Source organism: Cydia strobilella, chromosome Z (genome assembly GCF_947568885.1).
Source record: "Cydia strobilella chromosome Z, ilCydStro3.1, whole genome shotgun sequence".
In the NCBI taxonomy this organism is placed as follows: domain Eukaryota; kingdom Metazoa; phylum Arthropoda; class Insecta; order Lepidoptera; family Tortricidae; genus Cydia; species Cydia strobilella.
Genome location: NC_086068.1, coordinates 38696489 through 38723876, shown reverse-complemented (window position 1 = coordinate 38723876; position 27388 = coordinate 38696489). Strand labels below are relative to the sequence as shown.

Here is a 27388-nt window from a genome sequence, read left to right as displayed (position 1 = left end):
CAAAAAAAATTCATATTATTAAGTTTACGTCTACAATATTATAATACCACATTGAGACATCATTCATAATTTGGGTCATTTTGATCCACGGTTTTTTTACTATCTGGCAAAATAAAACTCAATTGAGCAAGAAGGGCGTGCGCGGGGAAGGGTACCTACGCGGGTGGGGTGCTTATTATACTTGCCGCAATATCAGCTGGCGACTGAGATCTTAATACAATCTCCTTTACCCTTGTTAAGACCAACCAAGAGATGGCATTATGAGCTGTCTCGCCACTTAGTTTTGCGATACAGTGTATTTATTTCATTCGGAGGCATAATTACATTGTCTTATCAATCTTACCGTAGTAGGTATATAAATATAATTAAAAATAAACTGTAGGCTGCACTCCTCATACTGACCAACATTTGTGACATTCCTAATCAAAAGGTACCACTTTCTCTGACAGGTTATTTGTATAAAGATATAATCAAATTTCGTCTTTATGGTAAACGACAAAGTGGTACCTACCTTTTGATTGAGAATGTCACATCAGCGACTTAAAAATTACTTTTGTTTCGATTTTTAGTAGACTTTTTAAGTTTATTTTAAGACGCAATTTATTGTGATTTTTGTTGTGTTTAAGCGTGGCAAGCAACATTAATTACATTGATGATGATGTTCATTAAATACAATATTTTTTCATACTATACTGAACTGTCACCCTATACATGAGAATGAACAGCGCCCTCTTGACAATGATCATATATTACTGGTCAGGCTTTAATATGTGTCATAATTTAGTAAAGTCCCCTTTGTGGATTCTAAGTTTCCGAGTTTTAAGTGAAAGCATTTTTTTTTTAAATATAAATTAAGGGTTGAATAAAGAGGAAAGAAAATTTGATTATTTTTGCGCTACGACGCACGGTTTAGGAGATACAGCCCTAAACAGCCCTATAAAGTTTTTTTTATTGTTTTTTTCTTTTTTTCTTTTTTACATTGTGTTTTTTGTATATTACTTTGGGGTTTCATAAAGGGGAACGAAAATTTAATTATTTTTGCGCTACGACGCATGGTTTAGGAGATCAAGCCCTATAAAAAAAACTCTTTTTTTTTGCGTTTTTTTTGTATAAATTAATGGTTACATAAAGGGGACCGAAAAGTTGATTATTTTTGCGCTACGACGCACGGTTTAGGAGATACAGCCCTATATAGATTTTTTTCTTTTTCTTTTTTACGTTTTTAAATCTTAATTAAGGGCTTCTTAAGGGGAACGAAAATTTGATTAGTTTTCGCTACCATGCACGGTTTAGGAGATACATCCCTAAAGTTTTTTTTTGTTGTTTTTTTTTCTTTTTTTTGTCATTGCGTTTTTTGTTATTACTTTGGGGTTTCATAAAAGGGAACGAAAATTTTATTATTTTTGTGCTACGACGCACGGTTTAGGAGATACAGCCCTAAAATGATTTTTTCTCTTTTTCTTTTTTGCGTTTTTAAATCTTAATTAGGGGCTTCTTAAAGGGGAACGGATATTGATTATTTTTGCGCTACGATGCACGGTTTAGGAGATACAGCCCTATAAAGTTTTTTGTTATTATTTTTTTCTTTCTTTTTCTTGTGTTTTTGTATATTATTTTGGGGCTTCATAAAGGGGAACGAAAATTTTATTATTTTTACGCTACGACGCATGGTTTAGGAGATACAGCCCTATAAAGATTTTTTTTTAAATTTTGCGTTTTTTTAAATATAAATTATGGGTTGCATAAAGGGGAACGAAAATTTTATTGTTTTTGCGGTACCACGCACGGTTTAGGAGATACAGCTCTATAAAGTTTTTTTCCTGGTTTTTTTTTGTTTTTTTTTTAAAGTATTAATTACGGGTTTCTTAAAGGGGTTTTTTAAATTATTTTTGCGCTACGACGCATGGTTTAAGAGATACAGCCCTATAATGATTTTTTTTAAATTTTGCGTTTTTTTTAAATATAAATTATGGGTTGCATAAAGGGGAACGAAAATTTTATTATTTTTGCGCTACGACGCATGGTTTAGGAGATACAGCCCTATAAAGATTTTTTTATTGTTTTTTTTTTCTTTTTTACATTGTGTTTTTTGTATATTACTTTGGGGTTTCATAAAGGGGAACGAAAATTTTATTATTTTTGCGCTACGACACATGGTTTAGGAGATACAGCCCTATAAAGATTTTTTTTTAAATTTTGCGTTTTTTTAAATATAAATTATGGGTTGCATAAAGGGGAACGAAAATTTTATTGTTTTTGCGGTACCACGCACGGTTTAGGAGATACAGCTCTATAAAGTTTTTTTTCCTGGTTTTTTTTTGTTTTTTTTTTAGTATTAATTACGGGTTTCTTAAAGGGGTTTTTTAAATTATTTTTGCGCTACGACGCATGGTTTAAGAGATACAGCCCTATAAAGATTTTTTTTTACATTTTGCGTTTTTTTTTAAATATAAATTATGGGTTGCATAAAGGGGAACGAAAATTTTATTATTTTTGCGCTACGACGCATGGTTTAGGAGATACAGCCCTATAAAGATTTTTTTTAAATTTTGCGTTTTTTTTTTTAAATATAAATTATGGGTTGCATAAAGGGGAACGAAAATTTTATTGTTTTTGCGGTACCACGCACGGTTTAGGAGATACAGCTCTATAAAGTTTTTTTTCCACGTTTTTTTAGTTTTTTTTTTAAGTATTAATTACGGGTTTCTTAAAGGGTTTTTTTTTTAATTATTTTTGCGCTACGACGCATGGTTTAAGAGATACAGCCCTATAATGATTTTTTTTTTAAATTTTGCGTTTTTTTATTATGGGTTGCATAAAGGGGAACGAAAATTTTATTATTTTTGCGCCACCACGCACGGTTTAGGAGATATTATAAACCGTGCGTGGTGTATATATATAGCTATAATAGCTCTATAAAGTTTTTTTTCCTGTTTTTTTTTTTAAGTTTTAATTAAGGGTTTCTTAAAGGGGAACGAAAATTTGATTATTTTTGTGCTACGATGCACGGTTTAGGAGATGCAGCCCTATATAGATTTTTTTTGTTGTTTTTTTTTTTCATTGTGTTTTTTGTATATTATTTTGGGGTTCCGTAAAGGGGAACGAAAATTTTGTTCTTTTTGCGCTACCACGCACGGTTTAGGAGATATAGCTCTATAAAGATTTTTTCCTGTTTTTTTTTTTTTTTTTTTTTAAGTATTAATTAAGGGATCCTTAAAGGGGAACGAAAAATTGATTATTTTTGCGCTACGATGCACGATTTAGGAGATGCAGCCCTATAAAGATTTTTTTTTGTTTTTTTTTTTTCATTGTGTTTTTTGTATATTAGTTTGAGGTTCCACAAAGGGGAACGAAAATTTGATTATTTTTGCGCTACGACGGTTTAGGAGATACAGCCCTATAAAGTTTTTTTGTTTTTTTTTTTTCATTGTGTTTTTTGTATATTACTTTGGGGTTCCGTAAAGGGGAACGAAAATTTGATTATTTTCGTGCTACGATGCACGGTTTAGGAGATGCAGCCCTATAAAGATTTTTTCCTCTTTTTTTTCTTTTTTGCGTTTTTAAATCTTAATTAGGGGCTTCTTAAAGGGGAGCGAAAATTTGATTATTTTTGCGCTACGATGCACGATATAGGAGATACAGCTAATACAGCCCTATAAAGATTTTGTTTCTTTTTTTTTCATTGTATTTTTCATGTATTACTTTTGGGTTACATAAAGGGGAACGAAAATTTTATTATTTTTGCGCTACGACGCATGGTTTAGGAGATACAGTCCTATATATTTTTTTACAATGCATGTGCTCGAAAAGTGCGTTTCCTACGGAGCCATATCGTGCGGAAAGTACTGCTTTTCCGCACTAGTGCTTTTTGTTTTCAATTTTTTTTTACTGTACATATGGTGCTACTTTCTCGCACTAGTGCGGAAAAGAGCACTTACCGTGCATATGTCGAAAGTTTAAAGGGCCATATGTACTGTAAAACGTACGATACCGTGCGAATAGGTAATTCGCAACTCGTGTCGATTTAAAACACTCCTTTTAATAATTAAACTTATTTGCCATGACATGTTTTTTTATTTACTCGCACAATGCATAGTAAAACATTGTATGATACACGTGCGTAAAGATGATTTCCGCACTTGTTGCATAAATAGCATTTTTTTTTATCAAAGAATGAAAGAAAGTCACGGTATTAATAACCAAATTTTACTTTAGTGGTACCTTTTCCCTATCACTGTCACAAATGTATGTGGCGTTCACGTAAACGCGATATTTTTAAGATTTCCCTGCGCAATGTTGCCAGCTCGCTCGCAAATCAAACATGTACTTACAGTTCTTTTGCATAATGGTGACATTGTACAATATCTATGAGTTTTAAATAGGTAAAAGATAATTCGACGCATTCTTTGCTTGCTTGTTGCTTGTTGTTGTGTTGTTTGCGTAACTTCTTTGAATAAGTTGCGTTAATTTGGCGCACAGGCGAAGTAAACATGCGTTGCGTACGGCAAGGTCACGCCGCGGCCCCACCCTGCACGGCCTCCGTTGCCCATTCAGACCGCCCGCTAGCTTCGTTTGAACGCAAATAATATTTTTGTAATATTTGTTTATGCAGTGGATGCAAGTGACACAAATTCATACATCTTATTTATCCCGCATTTCAAATTAATAAGATGTAAACTCTAATATCTTTAATATTCTTTTGTAACGGTGACAGCCTGTTACAACAAAATCATCAAATATCTTATGAAGCTATGCCTTAATAAGACACAAAATCATTTAATGGACCTATTTAAACGATTAAATTCGACCTAAGTAATTTTTTTTAACTCTAATTTTTTTTTGTGTCATTTAGAATATTATGACATAGTATCAGATTGCAGTGGACGTAATTGACACAAACTATGTTTTCACACTAAAAACACTATCCTAAATGCAACACAGTTACATGTTTTCTCTCGAATATTTTTTTCTCCAAGATAATTCAAAATAAAAAATAATTACCACAAAATAACAAATTACTAGAAAAGCAAATTATATATATGACACAAAACAAAATGTAAGATTTACATCTTAACAAAGTATTCATAAGCGAAAACAGAATTGACTTTAATATTTTTATAACCTAGAGGTCAAAATATAGCCAGCGGTACAGGTCTATTAGGTTGTTTTCATGATTCAAGTTGTCAAAAAATGGGTGATAATTAGAGGCTCTGGTACTCGCCGATGCGCACAGGGAGAGGGTCAGGTGCAGGGCCCTAAATGAATTCCCTGCACCCGATGAACTGCCGAGGACGCTTCAACAAGGGCACGAACGGATGCGGCAAAGCTAGAAGGACAAGAAGGACTTTCGCTATGGATCTCATACCATAGAGGCACACTGCAGTCAAGAATGCAATCGTTGGGCCGTAGAGTGTCGCACCATAACGGCGACTCTTGGATTAAGGAACGTTTCGCTGCGCAACGTATTAATGACTATGTTGGGCAGCGAAAGGAAATGGAACGCAGTTGCCTTCTTCTGCTACACCGTCATTTCAAGGAAGGAGGCCGCGGAAACGGAGCATGAGAGTAGGAGCTGAAGACGCGCACCCGAACCGGCGCAGACGGCGGTGAAGAAGATGGGCACAATTTGCTGTCCGCCTAAACCCCTAGCAGGGCCAGCGGGCTGTGGGGGTCCGCACTACACGGCGCTACACGATTGGCAGTGGGTCAAGCGTCAATGACTCTCCTTTCCAGCGGTGTGGGTACTCCGGAGTAAGATAAGCCAGGGCCGCTGGAAGGAGTAGAATCTCAGGCATCCCGCACCTCCTTGAAAACGGCCAGAAGGGTGAGCGCCGGAGTGGCTTTTAGTGGGTATATCTCCTTTTCTCCTCTTACTAGGAGAGGATGGTTGCAGGAGGGTGTCCCACATATCCAAATGCCTCCCCAAGCCGGAGGGCCTTTGTCAACAAAAAAAAAAAGATTATTAAGGAATTTCAAAAAGTTGAGTTTTTAATAATTTCCGAAATAAACCTGCAATCAATTAAAAGTCGGGCTTTTGAAAATATAGGCAAAAAATATTAAGGTCAACTCTTCTTCCTTGCGTTATCCAGGCATTTTGCCACGGTTCATGGGACCCTGGGGTCTGCTTGACTACATAACTAATCCCTAGTTTTTACGAAAGCGACTGCCATCTGACCTTCCAACCCAGAGGGGAAACTAGGCCTTATTGGGATTAGTCCGGTTTCCTCACTATGTTTTCCTTCACCGAAAAGCGACTGGTAAATATCAAATGATATTTCGTACATAAGTTCCGAAAAACTCATTGGTACGAGCGTGGGTTTGAACCCGCGACCTCCGGATTGAAAGTCGCACGCTCTTACGGCTAGGCCACTAGCGCTTCACATGAAATAATCATGTTTAGTAGGGACCTGTATACAACTTGAGGGTATATAATAGTTTAATATACGGTAGGCTCGATTGTTATAAGAAAATCCCGCTATGTATAGTAAAACGCACAGTCTAGAAACATAACATCGACTGCAACTAGTATAAAAATATAGCTATGTGCGAGAAACTACATATCGGGAGCAAGCGCATCTAATCATTTTTAAATAAACTTGTAGAAAATATCGCTATGTGTCAAGCATCACATAGCGAGCACACGTCTGTAATTGCTGTTCAAATAAGCTAATGTAGTTATGTAATTTATTCCAGTTAGCGATTATAGGAAGAGCATTCATTGTATGGGCGTCACAAATAAGCGCCACGCTGTTTTTGGAGCATATGCGTATAGAAATAAGGTTCAAAATGGCATCAAAACCGAAAAATCGTAAAAAATCACATAGCGACTTTTGTACGCGCAGCGACGTTATGCTTATTATCTAAAGCAGATCAGTGTCGTCACCATTATTTTCTAGACTTCTAGAGTTTTGTTGAAGCAACTAAGGCCCTGACAATATTTGCACATGGTGGAGCCACGCAGCTTTGACACATCCACATCTTTTCCGCAGCCTTTCTTTCAGCTACATGATACTTTTATATGTATCGACTGTGGAGCTGGTGACTCATAATCATCATCATCATATAATGGTGACATAAAGTTATCATTCTTTTCGAGCCCCAGTTTTCTGGGTTCAATGCGTTTCCTCGCCATAATTGAACTTAATGGAAAGTACGCATTGAGTGCTGACGAGTGGCCGCTGAAGAAGGTGGTAACTTTGAAATATCACCGTATTGTTCGTCAGACCAACGTATTTGTCTTGACGAATTACGATACGTCCACTTCAACAAATACGTAGGTCTGACGAACAATACGGTGATATTTCAAAGTTACTACCTTCTTCAGCTGCAGCTCGTCAGCATTCAATGCATACTTTCCATTAAGTTCAATTATGGCGAGAAAGGAAGGAGTCACCAGCCACAGTCGATACTAAAAATAGTATCATGTGGCTGAAAGAAAGGCTGCGGAAAAAGATGTGGATGTGACAAAGGTGCGTGGCTCCGCCATGTGCAAATATTGTCAGGGCCTTAGTTGCTTCAACAAACCTCTAGAAGTCTAGAGGATAATGGTGACGACACTGATGTGCTTTATATAATAAGTATATAGTATTAAAACGCATTTATTGTGTTACATTTTAAACATTATTGTTTCCCGAGTATTAAATATCTCATTTTGTTAATGGCCGATTTTTAGTAAACTTTGGCGCACCATAGCTTGAAAACTATAACTCGTATCTAAATGAATGTAATTTAATGTAATTTATTTGTAGGAAATTTATTATTAAATAATTTAGTCTGACCATTTTATCGTAGCTTGTATCGTTTTCCTGAAAATTGAGAAAATCTGTAAAATGGGACACTTTTCAAGGGGGGGAGGGGTGAAGCCGAAGGGGGAGGGGCGGGAGAGTGGTGCATTATAATGTCCTCACCTACAGGTATAACACAGCAGCAGTAAAACATAATTATAAATTTTGCCGTCTTGCCCATACATTGAAATCTAGAATGAATATACACGAGTATTACTAGTTACCACTGGTAAAAGGTGGGGTTTTTTTCCCAGTAGCCATCTAAATTTTACGAGTTCAGTACTAATAAAAACAGCATAAATTTAATAGTATAGTATAAATATAGAATGCTTTAATAAATAATTATAAGTCTATTATTGTTTCAGTAAACTGTCTTAATAAAAGCGATCGAAAATATTAAAACAGTTTAACCCGGTACAAGTGCAAAATGGATATATGTAAGGATAAATTTAATCATCCATTTAGATTACTTTCAAAGTGATTTATTGGGTAATTAATCAGTTTATGTTTTAGTATTTTTGGTCGTTTTCAATGCAGTTTACAGAAATGAAAAACACTAATTTATGAGAAAAGGCTGTGTCATACATTTTGGCTGGTCTGATGTTGATATTTGTGTGGGAGTAAATAGTACAACCGGATTAAGTCTCACCTCGAAATCCTTCCAAAGATATGAAATTTGGTATGTATGTTAATTAAAGGTCTCTTTTTCATGTCCACACTATTTGACATTTGGGGACCTCGAGGAATCGCAGCCATCTTGGAAAATATGGTACACATTTAAGAAAAAGGCTTCGTTTTTGGGACATGGTGTTGTATAACTTTTTAGTGTGGAATTTAATAAGCTTTCGTTTCGCCATACACAGTATTCACATTAAACCCAGATATTCCGAGAAAAAAGAAAAACCAAAAAAGACTTATACTTTTCAAGATGGCGTTTGATCCCCGTGGTCCCCGAAGCTCCAATTTTATGACACGCAAACAGGGATCCCTGAAATTGTAGGTGTCAAATTTCATTACTGTCACTATTGTTTAAACCCCATTTAAGACCTGTTTTTGCAGTCACATTTTTAAGTCTTAAACATTTTTCTTCCATTTATTTTAGTAAATTTGTATTGCATATCACTTCTGTACTAATTATGGATCTACTGATGTCTATTTTATTGAAATCCACTCAATAGTTAAGGCGCTAGAAGTAAAAATATGATTTACTATTCGGCGTCCTCTCAAGGCGGCTGTATTAATTTTTCTTTAATAAAACAGGTGTAAACGGGTTGTGAAGGGCAAGAGGAATCTACCGATATGTCATTTTAAAAAATCCGTCCAGTATCCTGAGCTACAGGATGTACTGATTTTCAGTATTTAAACTCATAACCCTACTTTCTGTTTAAGTCGCAGTCGAGTAAAATGTTGATATTGGAGTAGAACGTGTATAGACAAAAGTGGAATTCATATTCCTCCAAGTTTCATATTAAGAGAATATCCCCTGAATGGGTATAAGCGCTAAATCTGAATTCAGCTATTATTTTCTATAACAAGATGTATTTTTTCCGCACAGTTATCTAGGACTTTTTTGTATAGAATTTAATAAGCTAAAATGTTGCCTTACACCATATTTTCATAGAGAACGTATATTTAGAGTAAAACGCAAATTTCTCCAGGATGGTACACATTCTCCAAGATGGCTGCGATACCTCGAGGTCCCCAAATGTCTAATAGTGTGAACATGAAAAAGAAACCTTTAATTAACATACATACCAAATTTCATAACTTTGGAAGGATTTCGAGGTGAAACTTAATCCGATTGTACTACAATTATTGCAGGTTTTTACGATACACGTACGTAACGTTTTTACGATACGCTTACGCGTCTCTTACGTTAGGACGCCGTGTGCTGAGTCTGAGGGCCCAAGTTAAACTAAATATGTACTTAATTAAACTAGGTTTATGGCGTTATTCATAAACGTGCTGGTACCCTTAATCAGAGTTGGTCAAAAATAATCTATTTACGAATAACTGGGAAGATAACTAAATCGTCTTTTATTTGTAATAACTAAATAATCAGTCATTTGGTATTTTGAATTTATCTAGATCAGTTTCAGTTTCACATAAAGTAGTTGGGATTTTAAATAAAATATGAATGTCAGTAGTACAGTCATATAGAACTAGAACATGAAATTGCAATAATAATTTTCTGATTTTATGAACAATGTGACGGTTTGACCCGACGTAATATTCTATATAAATTTATTATTATAAGCTTACTTCAATAACAAACGAGGTCAGCTATATTCATCTAGATAATTTATCTAAATAAAAAAGTTGTCAACGCACTATTTGTGATTGAATTTATCTTCGAATAAATTTATTTGAAATAATTATCTAGGTAAGAAATTATCTATTAACGCCCAACTCTGGCCTTAATCTATCATGTTGACTTAGGTATATACTTAATCGGGTCATAAGTTCTGACAAAGGTTTTTATTGATAAAAAAGTTATGGGTACAGATTCCTTATTATTAATGCATACCGTTTAAAATATTATTTAGTGGTGAATAATTTACAATATTATTTATTTGCTGCCGCAGTTCTGTATAATTCTAGGTCATATTCGGAAAAAGTCATCACTTATCAAAAACACGTAAAAAAATACGCACTTTGTTTATGGTGATTTCTATCACTAAAGGTTGAACACGCCAAAATTGGGGCACGGTCTTCTGGAGCGAAATATACAATTGGACATAGTTGCAAAAAATATAGTTTATCATAATAATATACCCGAATTTCATTCCAGCCTCAGGATTTGACATACCACAGACTTTGTGATAATAATTATAACTTCAACAGGTTTGAACAAGTTTGGAAACAAATCAAATTATTTTATTAAATATTTTGATTTGTGTGTTTAACAGGTGCAAGCGCGTACTGCTTGCCCTTAGAGCTGGTCAAAGACGCCTAGTTTTACTAAGATGGCATATAGTCGAGAAATTGGGACGGCTACCGCCGTGGTGAGGGGGCCTAAGGGTTTGATGGCGTTAGCCGCGATAGCTAAAGACGCCGGTTCGAATACGGTCTTCACCACTGGCACGCTTCGTCACATTTTCTTTAATATATGACATCTATTACAGTTTATAATTCAACAGGTTTCTTTTTCAAATATTCGTTTATGTGTACCAACCTTTTGGCACTCTCCTTCTTAATAGGAAAGGGGATGGTAGCTTCTCCATACAAACGTAGTCTCCATTTTCCTCTCTGGATATTACCATTACGGAAAATATTTTTACATTATTTGATGTATATTAACCATAGATGGCATATCTGTGGTTAATACCTGCCATTAAACGTTTGAGTTTTTTCGATTTTTTGATTATTGTAAAAATTTGAAGCGAGAAAGAGATTTCATATTTTTTTTTCTTTATAATACGTCGGTGGCAATCAAGCATACGGCCCGCCTGATGGTAAGCAGTTACCGTAGCCTATGGACGCCTGCAACACCGGAGATATTACACGCGCGTTGCCGACCCTAACACTCCTCTCCCTCGTTGAGCTCTGGCAACCTTACTTACCGGCAGGAACACAACACTATGAGTAGGGTCTAGTGTTATTTGGCTGCGGTTTTCTGTAAGCTGGAAGTACTTCCCCAGTTGGGCTCTGCTCTAGATCTGGAATGACATCCCTGTCCTGTGCCCTACCACACAAAGTGAGATGTCATTCACAGTGCCCATACCTCTCTTTTGGACGTAGTTTAAGGACATATCCGGGTCCGGACGCAGTTTAAGGACATACCCGGGTCCAACATGGGTTACCCGGGTATAAATTTTTAAAGCATTTAATTCTTATAATAATAATAATAAATAATAATAAAAAACAAACGTAGGGGCATAGCTATGAGAATACAAAATACAAATATTCGCGTAGGTAGGATTCTGGGCAAGTAAATGTATGGCTTTTCTTTAGCATCATGAATAAAAATTTCGATGGTTAAGCTAATGAGGCATGAGGCATGTAACGGCTAATAATAATAACACCAGCATAGTGTAGTTTCCTGGTAACTTTCAATATTAAACGTATTAAAATCTAATAAAAGTACTTAAATCCAATTGCGGAATTTTCGATATTCAGTGGATCTGAATTCCGGAATCGTAATATCGGAAAATTTGTCCGAGATTCCGGAATTTCGAAATTCCGGAATTCCGTAATAAACGTGAAGGTAATTCTGTCTGTCTCTTTGTCACCTTTTCACGGCTAAACAACTAAACCGATTTAGGTGAAATTTGACCCGAAGGTAAAAAGTTTTAGCCTTGTCCTTGGATGGTCCTTGAATTGTTTTATATTTTGAAATAAAGTTCTCTTTATAAGTGACGTGAAACAACTCGGTCCCACCTCCTTGCTCCCCCCCACCTCTCAGTCACACTTGCGTGCCGTGCTATGTATATGGTTATGGACAGTTCGAAAATTAATAATATGATAATACTAATGTACCGACAAACATAGTACGGACTGCGCCAAGAAGGTTCGACCGTGTGTTTTTAGGTACCTGCATGCAGAAAGTATGTTCATTGCCGTCGTGTAAGGCAATCCAACGTACATTCTTATATAGGCGCATCTTTACCGAATCGTACCAAAATCATGGCATGCATCAAAATTTGGCTTGGCACCGACTTCAAACATATCAATTGGTAACGTATATACTTAAAAAAGGATTCGAAGAAAGAAAGGAAGTCGATTTTTTTGGAAAAGGTTTTTTATTATTAAATGCTTTGTATTAAGTACATTTTATCTGCCAAAACCTTTGTGACAGAACTTATGACCTGACCTGACTAAGTAAATATTTATAAGTCAGGGATATAACATAAATTAACGTAAGCGTCAGTCCCTAAGGGGGTGAAAATAGCGTTGAATTTTATTTTCTTACGTGGACAAAGTTGCGAGCAAGGCTAGTATTGAAAAAAAAAAATTACTATTGATCCCTGAAACAAGTTTTTTTTTTTCTAGCCATAGAACATAATGTTGGCGTTCCGATGATTGGCACTCGTAGGGGTGTCGCATTTCCTGGCGGCGATGCTGGAAGTATCTTATCGCCGCGTGATACAGCTGGCCTTGGCGTAAAGATGGTGGAATACGTCTTGGGAGGATCTCCTACAGGTATGTGAAGGACGTTCTTAAGGTATACATTCTCCCGGGAATGTGTTGCTGCAGTTGATCGTTTTTTGTATGGCTTGTCATTACAGTTAGTCAAATTATAGTTTTCTTTGTTTGGTTAATACACCGTATTTTTTAACTCCATTATCTAGTGTGGATTCTTCGGCTTAAAACGGGTTGTTGACACATGTTGAATTTAATAACTAAATCTCGTTATATAGATAGAAAATGAGCAATTTATCACAATTTTGGAAACTTAAAAAATATATGGGAATAATAAAAAAAATACAAGACCTTAGTTTTCAAATTATATATATTTTTTAACTTCCAAATAGGAAAAAAATAATGGTACCATTCGATTCCTTACATTTTATTGAAAAAAATTGTATAGCAACAATATACATAAACGCAATATTTCACCGACAACATAGCATCCTTGTTTTCCATACATCGAAACGGCTTCTATAAAGTAGACATGCGCGAAACAGTGCTCCAAAAAGTAATGCTATATCACATCACTTTTTCGAAAACGTAATAGTTCACTGAGATATCACATCACTCATCACTCGAAACATGACCCGAACGTGAAACAGCGCTCCGGCGCGCGCGTGATGGTCAAATTACAGCATCTCCTACATTACGCAGCGCATCTACAGCACTCTAGTGATGTAGTGACTAGCGCGTCTCGTACCTATTCATAATCCGTATCGGCGATAGATTTATTTAATTTATTACGCGTTGCGTTTTGTCACTGCTATGTGAAAGATTTTTTGTTAATTCTTATAAATCATAAAATATGCATAATTTATTATTATTTGGATAAAATTGATATGACACTGATACAGGTATGTAATTAATTATGTATGCAAGTTTCGCAGGTAGATATACCATACCTGCATTCAAATTGATTTCCCTTCATACTTTACCATAATAAAACGGAACTCCAGGCTTAGGACTGGCAAACTTCTATAATTATTTTACTATTATTTCCAATTTAATTTAAGTATATTTATAATTTAGTTCAAACAGTCTATATATATACACAAATCTAATTTCTACACTCAGTCTCGGTATGGTACGCACTAATTCACAATTAAATTTAAGCATAAACAAGTAACTCGTACTTAGTTTGCCGCGAACCGCGAAAGTCAACCAAACATTTCATAACAATAATAAAAAACCGGCCAAGTGCGAGTCGGACTCGCACACGAAGGGTTCCGTACCATTACGGAAAAAAACAGCAAAAAAAATCACGTTTGTGTATGGGAGCCCCATTTAAATATTGATATTATTCTGTTTTTAGTATTTGTTGTTATAGCGGCAACAGAAATACATCATCTGTGAAAATTTCAACTGTCTAGCTATCACGGTTCATGAGATACAGCCTGGTGACAGACAGACGGACAGCGGATTCTTAGTAATAGGGTCCCGTTTTTACCCTTTGGGTACGGAACCCTAAAAACGGTTTTGTTTTCGTCACATTCAAAGTCTAAAACAAATTACTTGATTTAGCCGCATCCTTCTCGTATTATAAGAAAACATTATAAGCTCTACGCGGACGCACTAGTTTTAAATCTATGGCAGATGCAGAAAATCCATGAATCTAGTATAACTGGATCGGTCATGAGGAGTGGGGGAAAATGACCGAACGGGATAGTCTTATGTATCTTTCAGTAGGAGTAGCAGAGAAAGCGCTGTTATTGTTTGTCCTTGTCATAGTTTCACTTTTCCACCGCTGCCACAACCGAGGTTGTGGCAAACAAATAAGTACGTGACATGTCATGTTTGTTCGTTGCTTGTTTAATTATCGTTGTTTTGTATGAAATTGTGCTTTCTCTTATGAAATATAGTGATGGTTAGCGTTTTGAATGCTTGAACTTTGATAAAATACTGGTGAATTGTTCTGTAATCGGCTGTAATAGCCGCTCTGAGCAAAAATATGAGATCATAACCTTTCACACGTAAGTACGGTATTTTACACCTTCCTCTTAACGCAATATGTGAGAATAACATCGTAAAATTACGTTACGCTCAAAGCAATGTAGAATCAAACGATTTCAATAAAAATATCACAATTATTTACGCAAATTAACAAAACATTATTTGTAAAATTATCCGCCCAAATTACGTAGGTAGGTAGAAGTCTGAGGTCAGCCATTTTTAAACTTCTTCTTAATTTAGCTGCATAACAATCATGTTAGGGATACCAGATGAAAATATCATAATTTTATGAATAATTTTGACCTCGAAGTTTTTTCGTACTTCTAATTCCAAAAAATAAATAAACAAATGTTGTGAAGATTAAATGTGGTGTACATTAATTGGTGTGATTGCGATTTGTGATTTCTTTAAATTAAAACCCATAATACATTTTATTTTACGTTTTATTTACTAAACATGTTTAGTTTTGTACCACCTGCGCGAATTATAGGAGGTATTTCATTGTTTATACGCCTAAAAAGAACGGCCCATTGACATTTTATTTAACAATTTTTTAATACCGTCAAACAAGCTAACTTTGCCTCCAGGGTAATCGCCCCAACGTGATATCAAATATTGGGGTAATTTTTACCAATATGGTATCCCCACGTTTATGACGTCATCTATGTCTATCCCTTACGGGCGCACGCGTATAGCTGGTCTATGTAATGCTAGGTCTATGAGAAAATCATATTCGTAAGAATATTAGTGAAATTTGCGATAACTTAAACGCAATCGGCCGAGCGCTCAGAATAATGACTAAAGCATAGAAGTCGGGCAAAAATGCTTCGCAAATATGTATACCCCCCGTACTTTATTTCCTTACGAATTAGATAATGTGCCGAAAAGAGATGCATATATGCTTGTTATTTCTCATTTACGTACGGTGTCATAAGTTTGATAATTTGCTAGGGATGTAACTCTGTCGACTTTTTATATCGATAAATCATGCATAAGTTTATGTGCCGTGTAAAAGAATAATCACGAAATTGGCAAATTGATAATAGTCTGGCTAATGAAAGTTGAACCTGAAAAAACGCGGCAATTTCAAGAAATCTGTAGCAGGCGGCTCGTTGAATACAAGGATTGCACAACTATTACACCTTTTATAATTTTCATATTCTAAAAATCATTAAAAAGTATAAAAATCATGCAATCCCTGGAATCAAAGAGCCGCCTGATATGAGGATTAATGAATGTACCTAATATAGCTTTTATCTTATTTGCATTCTACCACTCAGAACCGTCTAACTATACCTCTCGTTTTTTATCATTAGAAAGAAGGCGAGCGATCTTAACGTGTCGTTTTATCGAAAAACACTTTGAAAAAAGTCACAACAAATATAATATACGTTCATTTACATACTTTTGCTTTCATAAATAAAATATTGCTATATTTATAAAAAAACTTGTCAATAAAAAGACACGTGGAAATGGTTTACCGTTTTTTCTAATGCTAAAAGACTAAGTATAGTTTCTAGTCATGTACCAAATAGGAAATGAAAAAAAAAAAACGTTCGTGTATTATATTTTTTTTATTTAATAATAGGAAATATTACGCGAAACTCGGCGTAGGTGGCGCCACTACCACAATCTGAGGGTCTATCGCGAACCAAGAAAATCGAACTTTCGCTATCTAACATCTCTGTCACTCTTGCATATTCGAGCGATAAAGAGGCAGCTAGATAACGAAATTTCGGATTCGAGTTTTCCGGTAGGCCCCCTGAAAACTTGTCAAAAACCTGTTAAAGGTACAGTATGAATAAGTTACTCTACGGTGCACTAAAAAAGCTAGTGCTGCACTCTGGTGGCAGAACATTGCAGTAATATCCCCTATTCCTCGTCCTTTGGAAATCTGAAATAAAAAGTTTTGTTTTGTGAGATAGGTAAACCAACAATATTAATAAAAGGAACATTCATCAATGATCATTAATGTCTTTTTTATTAGGGTTCCGTACCCAAAGGGTAAAAACTAGGGCTCCCGGTATCCGTGTTACACGCCGAAACGAATACCCGTGTTCTTAAGCCCGGCGGTACTAAGAACCCGGTTTACACGGAACCGCCGGGATTCGAAAACGTTTCGAAGGAACGTTCCCAAGAAACGTATCTCAGACACGTATCTCCGTTTACACGGATACTTAAGACCGTTCCGAACGGGTCCAAATACTCCGAACCAGTTTGAGCCAATGTACAATGGTAACAAGGTCCACTATTATTATGTCGACTTCAGATGAATTCGTTTGTCGTACGATTTTTAAAGTGAAGCTTCTATCTTCTATCGCCCCAATTTATTAAGTTAAGATTAAAACCGCGATTTTAATACCGTAAATCGAATTAATTTCCGATTTTTTTTAGTTAAATGCCTACAATCCGAAAAAAGTTTCACTTGCATCGTGGTTTCATAAAACCGCACAATTACTTTTTTTTTAATTGTTTTTAACCGTATTGATAAAACATAGGTACTGAGCCATCTTCCGATGTTTAATAGTAGGTATACATAATTTTTATTTTAAACTATTTATATCATTTAATAAAACCGATTGCTTCTAATTACATAAATTTCATATCGATCATAGATTTTTTTTATAATTACATAATGGTATAGTATTTTCGTTAATAATAGGTGTGCAGACAGAATACAATATTAATTAAAAATAACAGTTTAATTATTTCGTGGTTATTTTTATCTCGGATCTATTACTGCTTTGCGAAAACAACAAACCTGCCAACGGCGCAAAAAAGTTGTTAGTAGGTACACAAAAGCGGGATTACTGAGTAATCATGCTCAAATGAATAGCAGAATTTAACCCAAGAACCATAAAAACCCATACTACCTTGGATAACTTGCGATAATATTGCTAATTACATTAAGATAGATCTTTAAATTGGTAATCATTCATAATTCACTTTGGTCACTTTCTCACTAGCGTTCAGGTAATAAACTTAAATGCGCACGTTGCCGACCGGTGGTCCATCCATCCATTGTTTTCCAATATCCTTTTGTTTGTCATCGTCGAAAACATGTAGGTTCCCAAACTATTATCTCAAGTGTCACCGCCAATTACAAGTTTTATGTAGTTGTAATAAGGTCAAAACATCTGCACAAGAAAATGTTTCCATTGTTTTGTAGCTGCACCGCACTAAAAAGCGTTTTACTGTGGTAAGAGGTACCTAAAGCAAAAACAATTAGAATTTATTGAGAAGGTGCAATTTTATCAAGTTGATTTAAAGTGTTTATTAATAACTATAGCGACCCGCCCCGGCTTCGCATGGAGAGTCAAGCATAATAAAATACATTCAGTAACAACTATTCACTTCGGAAGCCTAATAATACTAAGAGTTTACTGTCCATTTGTCTGTCACCACTCACTAGGCTGTATCTCATGAGCCGTGATAGCTAGACAGATGAAATTTTTACAGATGTATTTGTACGGAACCTTCGGTGGTCGAGTCCGACTCGCACTTGTCCGGTTTTTTTAGAAGTTAATAATGGGTTAATTATTCTTAAAATATAGACAGACAGCCATCGCGCACTTTTTTGTAGACCAATGAAAGAGAGACAAGTCCACCATACGTTGATATCAAATAGATTGGGCAGCGTTTTCGATTAAGCCAGCGTGATTTTTTCTAACCTCATTAGCAAACATCATATTTCTACCAATTTAAACATAACCTTAACAAAATATACACATAAACATTCCCAAAGAAAAACTTCATTCATAGGTGAGGTCTGGTTATCGCGAACATACAGACAGACATACGGACGCGGCGGGGGACTTTGTTTTATAAGGTGTACCTACATTATATGACAAGAAATACAATTTCATATCATGTTCTTAAATTAAACTAAAAATAAAGAAGCAAGTTAAAATGGTATTTTTTTATAAATACTTACTTAATGCCAATTTCGAACATTAGTTTGACTTCCTGCCTACATACTGAACTCGATGGTTCTATTTTTTTTTTAAATAGGTACTAGCAGGTTTTTTTATTATATTGCTAACCCGCAACGTAAAAAAACTATTTAAAGTGCTGTATAAAATACTATACTTTGATAAGAAGCGTGAATACTCGTAATACCTATTGCAAGTAAAAACTACCTGCTCAAGAAAGAGGTTTCTAAACAGTTTATTGAATTTCGACTCTATGATCCACGGAATAAGGTTAAATATGACAGAAACTCGTCATGAATCTTTTGTCTATTCATTTGTAGCTGGCGTTCGTTCCTTCGTTACTATCGTCAAGGACGTGTCCGGAGCCACGGATAAATAAGATACGTTTCTTCGAATACCCGTTTATCCGTGTACACGGGTCTTAACTACACGTTTCTTAATTAAACGTGCGGAACGGGCCAGAAAACCGTTTACGTATTATTCGGAAACGGGTATTCGAAACGTGTAAACGAAACACGGATTCGACCGCGAGCCCTAGTAAAAACGGGACTCTATTACTAATACTTCGCTGTCCGTCTGTCTGTCACTAGGCTGTATCGCATGAACCGTGATAGCTAGACAGTTGAAATTTTCGCAGATGATGTATTTCTGTTGCCGCTATAACAACAAATACTAAAAAGTACGGAACCCTTGGTGCGCGCGTCCGACCCGCACTTGACCGGTTTTTAGTATTATACTATAGTCTGGCAAACACAATCTGTCAGTAAGTAAGAACAAAGAAAACTATAGGTACAGTCGAAGGCAAAAATATCGATCCAGACAAATTGCTCAAAAATATGTGAACACGACTTTTTTGTCTGAGCGTACACATATTTTTGAGACTGGGAATGTATATATATTTATGCCCTTGACTGTACTCATCAATTAAAATGAGACAGTCCTGGGCCAAACTATAAGAAAGCTGTAAATGTCGATAGGTTATTGATCTGAGGTCGATACATCACTATGCCAAAAATATAACCTTTCATACTTAGCAGAAAAGTTCGAAAATATATGCAAAAATCTATATAGACTTGAATGCAAGTAATAATTACATAAACAACATATCGATTTCAATGTTTAGAGTCAGGTCCTATAAATTAATTTCTTCAAAATTGAACAAAACTCACCGATTAAAGGTTATCGGTTCGTGCGTATTTTCTTTTCTTCCTGTATGCGATTTACAGCCCTCGATCACACAAGACATTATCACAAAGGGAACTTCAAACCATTACAAATAAAATCTCAGCACGTTTTCCAACAATCTTTCAGGAATAGCAACAATATAATTAAAATAAACCAAGATGACCGCTGAGATTCCCGAAATATTTCAACAAAAATAATACGACTATGTCAAGTTGTTACAGTTGACCTACCTGTGAAATAACAAACATATATTTTGTTTGGCTGGATTATATTAGAACCACATAGGACCATTTGACATTTTCCTCAGTTCATCTTATGACAATACTGAAAAAAAAAAAAAAAAACGAAAGAACTTGCGGATTGTTGTCTCACTCACTCATAGACAAAAAGTGATAGCGTGTTGTGAATACGATACCTTTTACCAAGCTTTTATTATTGCCCGGATTCTATGCTTTATAGTTATTATTCTGAGGCCGAGCGGCCCGACCCGAAGTCTTCCGAAGATAGCCGAAAGAATCGCAGAGCGAGAGCGAGCGATCATTGAGTGCGAGTGCGAGTGAGATAACAAAGCATGGCTTGGCAAACAAACAACTGTGATGACACTATTACAATAGGCATTATACATTACGCGCACTGTGTATAGAGTTGAACTGACCATTCATATCGGCGCGTCAATCTATTGAATTTATGTGGAATTGAAACCATTACGCGCGCTTCGGCGCGGGTCGTTCGGCTCGCGTGATGAGTGATACATGAAGTTATGGTTGATTTTTCCGTGTGATACGTAATGGCATATTACGCGTTCGAGAGATATCTCATTTGTGATATTACGAGCATTACTTACACATGTCTACTATAAAGCAATAGCGAAGTTACATCCCAAGTAACATTAAGAGCTAATTTTAAGGGATAGAAGAGATTTATATAAGCGCCTATTTACTCTTTAGGTGTTCTTAGTGCTCTAAAAATAGGAGTTATAGCCGGCTATAACCTCGTTTTAACCCCGGAATGGGCACAATTTGTATCAACTTAAGATTTATAACAGTGCTACAGTAGGGTTAGCGGATAAAAAAAGAGACATATGAGCGGTATAGTGGAGCTACAATAGTGGTAATTAATTATTTAGGAGCTAAATTAGTCTAGAGGCAGATTAAACAAAAGTCGTCTCAGTCAGACTGCAGGAGTGTACAGGCTGGACTGTGAGTGTGGACTATCATATGTCGGGCAGACGAAACGGAGCATTTCCACTAGGGTGAAGGAACACATAGCTGATGTCAAGCACCGTCGACCTAGGTCTGCTGTCTGTGAGCATGTCATGGATAAAGCCAATCACTCAATCAAGTTTGATAAGCCTCTGGTTCTTGCCAAGGAGAAGCGTTTCATACCCAGAATGCTGCGCGAGGCCATTGAGATTAAGAAATATCCAAACTTTAATAGGGAAGATGGCTTTTCTCTACCACCAGCTTGGGATCCTGTAGTCCATCTGATAAAGGAGCAAGCGAGACATAGACTGTGAGACCTTAGTGTTGGATGATGCTGGACATTCTGATGTTTTGAAAAGATGTGTCCCGCCGAGTTTGTTGCCGGTCCCAAATTGGGATACCCTCCTACAATTTAGGAGGGAATTAAATCTTCTCGGGTCCGTGGTGTAGGGTTGGAGCCGGCGTAGTTTTTATCGCGTATATATATATATATATATTTACTTGAAAATAATTGTAGTGTATAACTAGCCTTATGAACCGATTTTGCATATACAACCAGCCTTAAAGTTTGTAGTCTATGATTGTTCATTATTTTAGTATGTGGGTATTTTTGCACTTTGTAATTTTTCCTCAGTCACCCGTTGACCACGAACGCTGTAAAGAGTTCGAAACGTCGGGTTGTATTATAAATTCAATATACGCGATATAATCCGTTTTCATAGTTTTATTTCATGAGTAACTATCGCGGTAACCGAAGACAATATTAAAAGTCGTCTCCTTCACGATTTTCATAGACATCTCTTCTAAATACCTACAACTGGTATGGATATGTTCCTTCTGGTCTCCAGAATACGAATTGACCGGTTGTGGTTTATGGAGGGGGGGACGGGTGCTACAAAAGGGGGGCAAAGATGGCGGCCGACTGTCATCGAAATTTGTTCACATCTCGAGCCCTATGAGACCGATCGGGTCGTGTGAGATGTCATTTGAAAGACAATTAGACGTATTATAATTGTTTCTAAATAACCGTAGTCATCACTTTAGTCGTTTACAGAATATTTGAAAAAATATGGTTTTTTTACCGTGGACGTTTGCATAAGTACTTATAAAACATGCTTATAACTCAATAAATTATAACTTCACCGCAATGAATGTTATTGCAAAATATACGGGAAATTTTATGAGCTTTCCAAAAACATAAGTTTTATTTGTATATAATACTATATAACCAAGTAATGATGAATTTTGTTCAGCATGGGTCACTGCGCATCGTCATATGAATGGCGGCTGACCGTCGTCGTATTTTTATTATTTCTCGGATTATATTTTACGGATCAAATCGTGATAGGTATGATTTGAAAGCATTTTAAATGTACTGTAATCGATTCTTTGAAGTCTGAGATGAAAAATTAACTGTTTGATTTTTTTTAAAGAAAATTTAACATTTTACTCAAAAGGTTCCGTTAATGACCAAAATAATTTGAGAAACAGATTATTTAACGTGAATAATACCTAATAAAAATCAGATTTTTTTATTAGCTTTCTAAAAATATACATTTAGTTACCAAATAACTAATAGTATATATATATTAGATATTAGCGCCGATAGATATTTAAAATCGGTCGGCGGCGGCTGCGTATCGGCGGCGTGGCCTTGAAAAACGGTTTTTCAAGGGAACAAAAATCAAACCCAAATTTTGCTAAAAAAACGTGTTTTTTGCCTCAAACTCTAAGGAATTAGACGATTTTTGTTATATCAAGTAAAATACTAGAGTGCGTGACCGCTGAAGCCCTCCCCCCGCCGACGGGAAGCCACCCCGCATGTCGACATTGTGGATGTAGGATCCTACATCCATAATTAGGTCAGGTTGCGAGCCCTGAAAAGCTTAAAAGTCGCGCCTTCCAGAAGACCGGAAGCATTCCAGCATTTCCAGCAAGGCGCGCCTTCGCTTTTAAGCGAACGCCAAAGGTCGAGTAGCAGGTGAGCCGAGATCTCATTGGTTCCAAGCTCCAAGCCAATTCCAAGCTCTCCCCTCCTCCAGCTCGGTCTTTGGCCTTGAATGGAAGTGCCGTATGCGGAGCTCGGCCTTTGGTGTCACTTTAACTTAGTCATTGTTCCAATCCTAAACATAGATGTTTCCCACCTCGACCTTTGGCTTTGTACGGAAGAGCTCCGCAATTGGACGATCCGGGACTTATGCAGAGCTCGTCTTAGCTTCAGGTTTTTGTCCCAGATCAGCAGCTCCACTGAAGCTCGGCCTTTAAGTCCCTTGGGCCCGCAGAAAACTTTAATCATATTCATAGCCTTCAGCCTCGCTTAGACATGACCAGTGCTTTAAGCTCTGCTCAGAGCAGTACCCAAAACAGAGCTGATGCTGAACACTGGCAGTACATAGTGGAACTTAGGTTTGGTACAACATAGGCACACGCTGTTTTGGTAATCTGACTGCAATTGGGAGAGCAGTACCCAAGACAGAGCTGATGCTGAACACTGGCAGTACATAGTGGAACCCAGGTTTGTTACAACATAGGCACACGCTGTTTTTGTAATCTGACTCGTCTTGATGAGCACTTGGGAGAGCAGTACCCAAGATAGAGCTGATGCTGAACCCTGGTAGTACCTAATGGAACTCATGTTGGGTACAGCATAGGAGCACGCTGTTTTGCTCTATCTTGGGTACTGCTCTCCTTAGTGCTCATCAAGACTAGTCGGATGACCAAATCAGCGTGGTCCTATGCTGCACCAAACATGAGTTCTACTATGTACTCGCAGGGTTCAGGATCAGTTCTATCTTGGGTACTGCTCTCCCAAGTGCTTATCAAGACGAGTCGGATTACCAAAACAGCGTGTGCCTATGTTGCACCAAACCTGGGTTCCACTATGTACTTCCAGGGTTCAGCATCAGCTCTATCTTGGCTACTGCTCTCCCAAGTGCTCATCAAGATGAGTCAGATTACCGAAACAGCGTGTGCCTATGTTGCACCAAACCTGGGTTCCACTATGTACTGCCAGTGTTCAGCATCAGCTCTGTCTTGGGTACTGCTCTCCCAAGTGCTCATCAAGACGAGTCGGATGACCAAAACAGCTTGTTCCTATGCTGCACCAAACCTGAGCTCCACCATGTACTGCCAGGGTTCAGCATCAGCTCTATCATGAGTACTGCTCTCCCAAGTTGCTCATCAAGACTAGTCGAATGCAGGGACCGGCCCGCTATCCCTTATCGGGGTTTTATAAGGGTATTGCATAAGGCTTAACTCACCATACCCTTTGCCAGACGAAACCCTTTGTTTTGCTTTTAAAAACCCTTATATAAAGCTACCACATTTGAGTAATCGGTAGCCCAAATACCCTTACAAACCCTTATCATCCGCTCACCAACACCTTGCATATTGCTTATAAGGGTTAGCCTTATACAGGGCTTCACTTTTAGCATATAAGCGTGCTAATTTAAGTCGTCTACCTTGTTCATAAAGCACACATTACTTCGAATCCGAGCGATCGTCGGCGGCGACGGCGGCGTTCTTTGACTAGGCACGTATTTTCTTTCCTTTTCATACACTACCGTAGATATATACTAATCCTGTCTCTTTCACGCAAAGGGAAACCTTTATAAAAAGCGCTTAAAGATAAGGGTAACCCTTATTAAGGGCTAGCCTTATTTTTGGTTAGCTTTTCGGTAAGGGTTAGTCAAAGGTAGGGGTATGAATGGGCTTGCAGTTCAAAAGGGAAAGTCTTTCAATGTGTTAGCCGTGTTTAAGTGTCGCCCATTGAAAGGGTTTTATCGCGGAAAGGGTTGTCCGGTCCCTGGTCGAATGACCAAAACAGTGTGCGCCTATGTTGCACCAAACCTAAGTTCCACTAGGTACTGCCAGGGTTCATAAGGAGGATGAGTTATAATACATACTCAAAACTTATACAAGTTCAGTCTTAGTTATATCGGAGCATCGTTTATAATGGCGTAAGTGCAATCGACAATAAGGTCCCTTTTTATAGGAAATACCACATTTTATTCTGTTTTTAGTATTTTGTTGTTATAGCGAAATACATCATCTGTGAAAATTTCAACTGTCTAGCTATCACGGTTCATGAGATACAGCCTGGTGACAGACGGACAGACAGACACAGACAGCGGAGTCTTAGTAATAGGGTCCCGTTTTTACCCTTTGGGTACGGAACCCTAAAAACAGAATAAAATAGATATTTAAGTGGGGTTCCCATACAACAAACGTCATTTATTTACCGTTTTGTGCGTAATAGTACGGAACCCTTTGTGCGCGAGTCCGACTCGCACTTGGCTGTTTTTTTTTTAATTTACTACCTATAAAATGTCAGGTCATTTCAAATATTTTTAATGTTGTTCGGAAGTTTGTTATGTTACTATAATATATTATAATACTATAAAAACAAATACAGTACTCGGATCAAAGTTTCTCATTCGCAGTTTACACGCACACAGTATAGCGTTTTACACGGCGCCTGCCACACACATCGATAAAAAACCTCGTTGTCGCCGTCGAAAACGTGCGGAGCAGACCGACACAGGTCCGACCTCTTCAAGCTCTGCCGCGGTACTGAGATGTCTGAGATCGCGAACGCGCGTCATCGGTAAAATAGAGTAGTTTTCAAAAAATTAAAGTAGAATTTGATAAACACAAATGTATACCGACAGTATAAGCAAACGTTGTAGATTGCTTGTGTATAAAAATGACTTCGATACTAAGTAGATTTTCGTAGGAATTTACACTTCTTTCGAAGAGAAAATTCAATTCGTTTTACATTGATTTTCTCTTTCTCAAAAGCATGTAGGAAGAATATCATTCGATATTCCTAAAGTACAGGATATTAGTAATACAAAATATCCAACTTTAGCAGAGTAAACTTCTCAAAATTTACAAATAAGAGCTCACAATTCAGTGCTTCACGCGGTTTTTCGTAAACGACCATCAGAAAAAAAATCATTACTAATTTAATTAGTCCTTTTTCTAAAATGTACAACGATATTCCTAAAGAAGACGCTCTTACTGGAACAAGTACTCTTTGTTTCTAATAATGACCGTAAAGTCTTAAATGTTGACGGGAATATCATCAATTTTACATTATTTCGACTTTTCTTGTAAGAGCGCTCTTAAGAGCTCACAAATGACATCAATCAATAAATGAACGTGCACTAGTGGTTAGCCAGTGGTGCAGATTGCGGGATACGCAGTGAGTAATGTGGTTGTTTAATGGTGGTTAGCCAGTGTTGCAGATTGCGGGATACGCACTGAGTAATGTGGTTGTTTAATGGTGGTTAGCCAGTGTTGCAGATTGCGGGATATGCAATGAGTAATGGGGTTGTTTTATGGTAGTTAGCCAATGATACAGAATGCTAGGTATGCAATGAGTAATGGGGTTGTTTAATGGTGGTTAGCCAGTGTTGTAGATTGCGGGATACGCAATGAGTAATGTGGTTGTTTAATGGTAGTTCGCCAATGATACAGAATGCGAGGTATGCAATGAGTATTGTTTTTTTTTTCATTTGTGGTTAGCCTATGATGCAGATTGCGGTTTACGCAATAAGGACTGTGTGTCAGTTGCTGAGTGTAATGTCGTCTTTGGCGGTTAGCCATCTTGGTAGTGAAAAGTGCAAAATAATAATAATAAAAATTGCGATTTTTGCGTATGATATAATTGGTATAATAGGCAAATAGAGGATTATTGCGAACTTGTTTGTCTTTGATGGCATTATACCAGATTTATCCAACCGAATTCAATTGTGTTATAAACAGGCTTACATGCTTTTGAAATTTACAACCGAATTGTTGCAGTTGCTGAGTTTACTGATTTTTACTAATAACTTCTAACTATGGGATTATTATTAGACACGCAGTGCGCGAGTTGTTACTACAAGTTTTTGGAAATTCACAACCTACTTATCACTTACTGAATCTACTGATTTTTACTAATGAGTTACAGCTATGGTCAGGATAGCCGAGTGAACTGTTATCCTCGTGGAGTTTTCACTTCCAGGTACGCCTTCCCACGAGGGCGTGTGAAATGTCAGAATGGCCGTGTCGCAGACCGTTTGTTATGACGGCTGTGTCTGATGGAATGTCAAACAGTGTCAAATATTCAGAATATCTATGCTTGAGTGTGTTTGACTGCGATACAGTGACGTTAGTTTCAATGACTCGAACAACTGTCATGATTGTATAATTGTATCTG

General features: G+C 36.9%; 1 protein-coding gene across 5 annotated transcripts in view; it reads left to right on the top strand.

The window, feature by feature from the left end:
- LOC134754820 (maternal protein pumilio) overlaps nt 1-27388 on the top strand; it is a 528457-nt gene that overhangs the window by 72092 nt on the left and 428977 nt on the right. For 4 of the 5 annotated variants that reach the window (XM_063691209.1, XM_063691208.1, XM_063691210.1 and 1 more), the window contains one exon: nt 12777-12926. The exons of the other annotated variant lie outside the window; for it this stretch is intronic. In XM_063691209.1, coding sequence (XP_063547279.1) covers nt 12777-12926 — 150 coding nt within the window. The remainder of the gene's footprint in view (nt 1-12776; nt 12927-27388) is intronic. 5 annotated transcript variants of the gene reach the window in all.